At 43.9% G+C, this 4876-nt stretch overlaps 1 protein-coding gene across 1 annotated transcript in view; it reads right to left on the reverse strand.

Annotated features, from left to right (window-relative positions):
• The window catches only part of LOC107665082 (interferon-inducible GTPase 5-like), a 13861-nt gene extending 10351 nt beyond the window's left edge, over positions 1 to 3510 (reverse strand). The window contains exon 1 of the mRNA XM_016455835.1: positions 2749 to 3510. Coding sequence (XP_016311321.1) covers positions 2749 to 3510 — 762 coding nt within the window. The remainder of the gene's footprint in view (positions 1 to 2748) is intronic.
• Between the last annotated feature and the right edge of the window lie 1366 nt (positions 3511 to 4876).

Here is a 4876-nt window from a genome sequence, read left to right on the forward strand (position 1 = left end):
GGTTGCCTATGAGCACGCTACTCCTTTCTGAATTCGGAGTTCTCCTCTCACATGAGAGTTGAGTTCTCTGTTTTCCCAGAGCACCTGGAACCAGCAGCATCAGGCGAACTAGGCCCTTTCTCCGCCTCTCTCTCTCTCTCTCTCTTTTCTGGCTAGCTTGCAGTACACTTACCCTTCTGATTTCTAACGATCGTGCTGTAGGTCGAGCCCCTCTCGTTGAGAGCTGGGTGTTTGCTCCCTCAGCTAGAGATTTACTGCTAGCCATTCCAGCAGTATACCTTAGATCGAGTTGATGACTTCTCAAACATAGTGTTTTGGGATGCACCATTTCCATCTATGGGCTGCTCTTTCAGAGTACCACGCGGGCCCCTTAGAACGGTTTTAAAATCCATGTTATGGTAAGTGTGCACGTTAGTCTTTCTAAAATCCACACTGTGGTAAGTTTGCATGCTAGTACCCTGCGTTCTTTCTAAAATCCTGTATGGTAAGACCTACGCGCAGCAGCCTTGTGCTCTTTCTTGAGTGGTTTAAAACCCCGGTTCCGCCTTGGGCACCACTCCACCTATGTATCCTCTGTATACCTACTTTAATAGGGTGTTGCTACTAGGGGTCTGTTGAGACAGTTCCTTCAGCATATGCAGAGCATGCGGTAGCCCCTGTGTGACAGGCCAAGACTTAGTATGATTCTAGGCTCTTGGTCGTATTCCCTTAAAGGAATCTATTCCTGATTCCAAGCCTTGAGCTCTACCCCGGGCCCAGGGGTTCTGGCCCTAACAGGTACGTTTTTGGGGTATGTAGCCTAGAAGTGGATGATGTGTTCTCCCGGCACCTATTTATACTATAGTCGCACCGGTACTGACGTCATGGCAGTCGCCAGCCAACGTGTTGTTGGTGTTTTTTCAATGTATGCTTCAGACACGGGTCACGAAGAGGCGTTCCCCATAGCGACCCCTAGAGGACGCAGTGTCTCGTTCCCTACTCAGGGAACCATGGTTACATACGTAACCTGAGACGTTTGTGCTGTTAGTTCAATTTTCTATACCGTCCAGTTCGGCAACAGAAATGTCAATGTCAATCAGTAGCACTTGTTGAGAACTCCGTGTGGCTCGCCAGTCCTCACTCCCTCACGGGACTTTGAACGAAATCCGGGAATACAGAAACTCCATTCCGTGAAGCATCAATCTCCATACATCAACTCAGAGCTTGCAGCACACACTCGACAGTGCAACGATGAAACCGAATCAGAAGTAGAAAGAAGGAAGAAAAAACAAAAAAAACACAAAAAAAACCTGACCTACATAGATAGGTCAGGTGATAAATTTATGTTTATGTGTTCATTTGTAAAATGAGATCGACATTTTATTGCTATGTTAACAAGGTCACAAAACCATAATTAATATCAATTTCAGAACATATACATTTCACAACGTTTAACATAGCAATAAAATGTCGATCTCATTTTACAAATGAACACATAAACATAAATTTATCACATGTGGTCTTGAACATACATTCACAATTCATAAATGAACTCAAATACAGCATCCTTTTTTCACATTTCACTTATAAGAAATTTTCACACAGATTAACACATGAAATAACATTAACTCACCAAGACCACGGATGAACTTGACCGTTTTAATCCCTTGTAGCTCCAAAGAACTCAGTTTCCACTCGGTCTTTCACTCATAAACTTCATGAAATTAATTTCTAATCGAAAATGTCTTTTGCTTCTGTGCGAAACACTTTTAATTATTGGATAACACACCATATGTTTTAAATGAGGCGTCCTCTCGGTAATCGTGTGATGCCAAAACGATTTAACAGTCTCTTTTATTACATCAAACTTTGCTTCTAGTCTCATTACAGTGTCTCTGGGCCAATATCACTCAGTCGTTAATCAAATATTTCTATTTGATTAATTAAATTCTTACATTTTAATCGAAGAGACCTGAAACGCCTCCGCTCACTTCTGTTCCGCCGAAGCAAGAGAGAGCACGCATTAACAGCGTGCGAACTTCAGAGAAGGAAAAATGCGCTATACAGCATTCTCACTCGTGATTGGTCAATTCTTCAATATACAAAATACTCTTATTGGCAGTTTCAAAACTCATGAAAATGATGCTGCCTTCACGTGCAATCAGAATGATCGTAAATACGAGTTTCCTAATCGGAAATGAGACGTGAATGCCTCTCAAGTCATATTTACTACTGGGAAATTCGGAAATTTAGGTGTGTTCACGCCATATCGGAATTCCCGTAATTACGAGATTCCAACTTGTAAAAAGCGTTCACGTCCTCCTAGAACTCGTAATTACAACTTGTGAACTGGGAGTTTTCTGAGAGCTATGACTTATACCACGTGACCGCTGTACCACCTGACCACCGCAGGCTTTGTTTAGGCGTTGATAGTGTTGCCATAGAAAAGCATAATTCCGAGTCAGAGGACGTGAACAGCTCCGAGTAGACTGTCATGTGCTGTCATCTCGAAATTACGGTAATTACGATATGGCGTGAACCCCAGCATAATTTTGATACCAGAGTTTCCGAGTTGGGCGGGCCATAAACTTTAAACATGGTGGAGGGGACAACCATTGCTGCTGTCAATGCTATTCTCACAACAACTACATCACTTTGTCTTGACTCTAAAGTAGTGTATTTTATAGGCTATATATCAGCGGTGGCGAACTCCGGTCCTGGAGAGCCACAGCCCTGCAGAGTACAGCTCCAACCCTAATTAAAACTCACCTGCCTGTCACCCGGTACCATGACACATTTATTCCAAAATAAATCTGAATTTTCCTCAGACTGAGCAAAAGCAGTACTTAGTCCTTGTAACAAAGACTGAACCACAGAAATCAAAGGATTCCCTAAATGAGGATAGTGAAATTTCTTTGGGGGTTTGATCTGCCTTGCAGAGCATCTTACACCCTCACATCGTGGGTTTTCATCTTCTGGCATCCCTTCACTTGAACCATCTTCAGGTATCATCTCAGGTGTAGGATTGTCCTCCTCATCCTGAACAACCCTCAGTTCTTCAACTGGATTCACAACTACATTATCCAGTGTCTCAGGAGACCCATTAACAAACTCAGAGGTATCACAACCAACCTCCCCAGAGACTATTACAGTGTTGTCAGCTCTACATTCTGCAAGATCAACCTCTACACTCTCGGATTCCTCTCCATCCCTCACAGGTAAGTTCTCGCTCATTTCATCACATATTTGTTCATTTGCCTCACTAACTTCATGCTGTTTCTCTTCCAGGGGATCAACATTTGGTTGGCCTGAACCTGCTGCCTCAACCTCAACTGAATCTGCAACTGGGGAACACTCCAGATGACAGGAAGAACTTTCAGGTGTGATGCAACAAGAAATTACCTCTATTGATTCTCTAGGTACAAAACTGCAAGGAGATTCACTCTCTGAGTCTTCCTCATCATTCAAATTTTCTGTCTTGTCAGCCTTTTGTGCACCAGAGTGAGGTTTTGTTTGACACTTTGGACGCATGCTGGGTAAGGTAGTCTCTTCCAACTCTTTACCAACAGATAAAAACCCACAAGGTAAGAGCAGGTCTCGGTGCAGAGTGAGGATGGGACCATCCTTCCCCTCAGGACAAACGGTATACACTGGAACATTTTGTGCTTTCTTTAACACATTGTACACATCTGGTTCCCACTTATCCAACAGTTTTTGATTCCCCCTCAATCGAACATTTCTTACTAATACCCTATCACCTACTTCCCAATTCAGAAGTCACCACATTTCTGTCGAACCTCTTTTTGTTCTGTTCGGCTACTTTCCTGCTATTTTCCAAAGCTAACTTGTAGCTTTCTTCCAGCCTACTCTTTAGAGAGGTTACATACTTTGAGTGGGAATGGCACGGTTCATCATTCAAGAGGCCAAAAGCAATGTCCAGTGGCAACCGAGGCCGCCTGCCAAACATCAGTTCATATTGTGAGTAGCCTGTGACATTGTTTCTGGTGCAATTGTACGCGTGCACCAGCGGCTTGACATACTCCTTCCAATGAGACTTCTGTTTGTTTTCTAGGCTTCCCAGCATCTGCAATAAAGTTCTGTTAAATCGCTCTACTGGGTTTCCCCTAGGGTGGCAGGGCGTCGTTCAAACGTTACGAATACCAGCAATCTTACACAATTCCCGGATGGTGTTGGACTTGAAATCTGGCCCTTGATCGCTGTTAGCTTCTCTGGAAAGCCGTAATGCACTAAAAAATGGTCCCAGAGACACCGAACAACCATTTGAGCCTTCTGATTTTGAGTGGGAATTGCGACTGCGTATTTCGTAAAGTGGTCCGTAATGACCAGGATGTCTTTTGTGTTGCTGCTGTCAGGCATAGCCTCGGAACAGGAAGCTATATCCCTCTATAAAGACCTTAAAACCATCTGTACCAAGGGCGGCTTTCATCTAACTAAATGGATAAGCAATAGACGCAGTGTGTTGGCCTCAATACCTGAGGAGGAGAGAGAAGGAAGTTAAAGACCTGGATCTGGACCATGACTCATTACCTGTTGAAAGAGCACTGGGAGTGGGTTGGTGTGTCCAGTCCGACGCCTTTAAGTTCAGCATAACCATTCAGGAGAGACCATTAACCCGCAGAGGGATCCTTTCAACTGTCAGCTCTTTCTATGACCCTCTGGTGATCCAAGCTCCTGTGGTTTTCACAGCTAAAAGGATTCTTCAGGATCTGTGCCGGAACCGGCTAGGATGGGATGACGTCATACCAGCAGTGGTTGCTCAGCAGTGGATAGATTGGATAAAGAGACTACATCAGTTGGAAGGTTTCAGCATCAGACAACGTTTAAAACCTCTGAACTTTGGAGAAACAACCACTGCTCAGTTGCATAATTTTGCAGA

The sequence above is a fragment of the Sinocyclocheilus anshuiensis genome, unplaced genomic scaffold, assembly GCF_001515605.1.
Source record: "Sinocyclocheilus anshuiensis isolate Anshui unplaced genomic scaffold, SAMN03320099.WGS_v1.1 scaffold439, whole genome shotgun sequence".
Lineage (NCBI taxonomy): Eukaryota > Metazoa > Chordata > Actinopteri > Cypriniformes > Cyprinidae > Sinocyclocheilus > Sinocyclocheilus anshuiensis.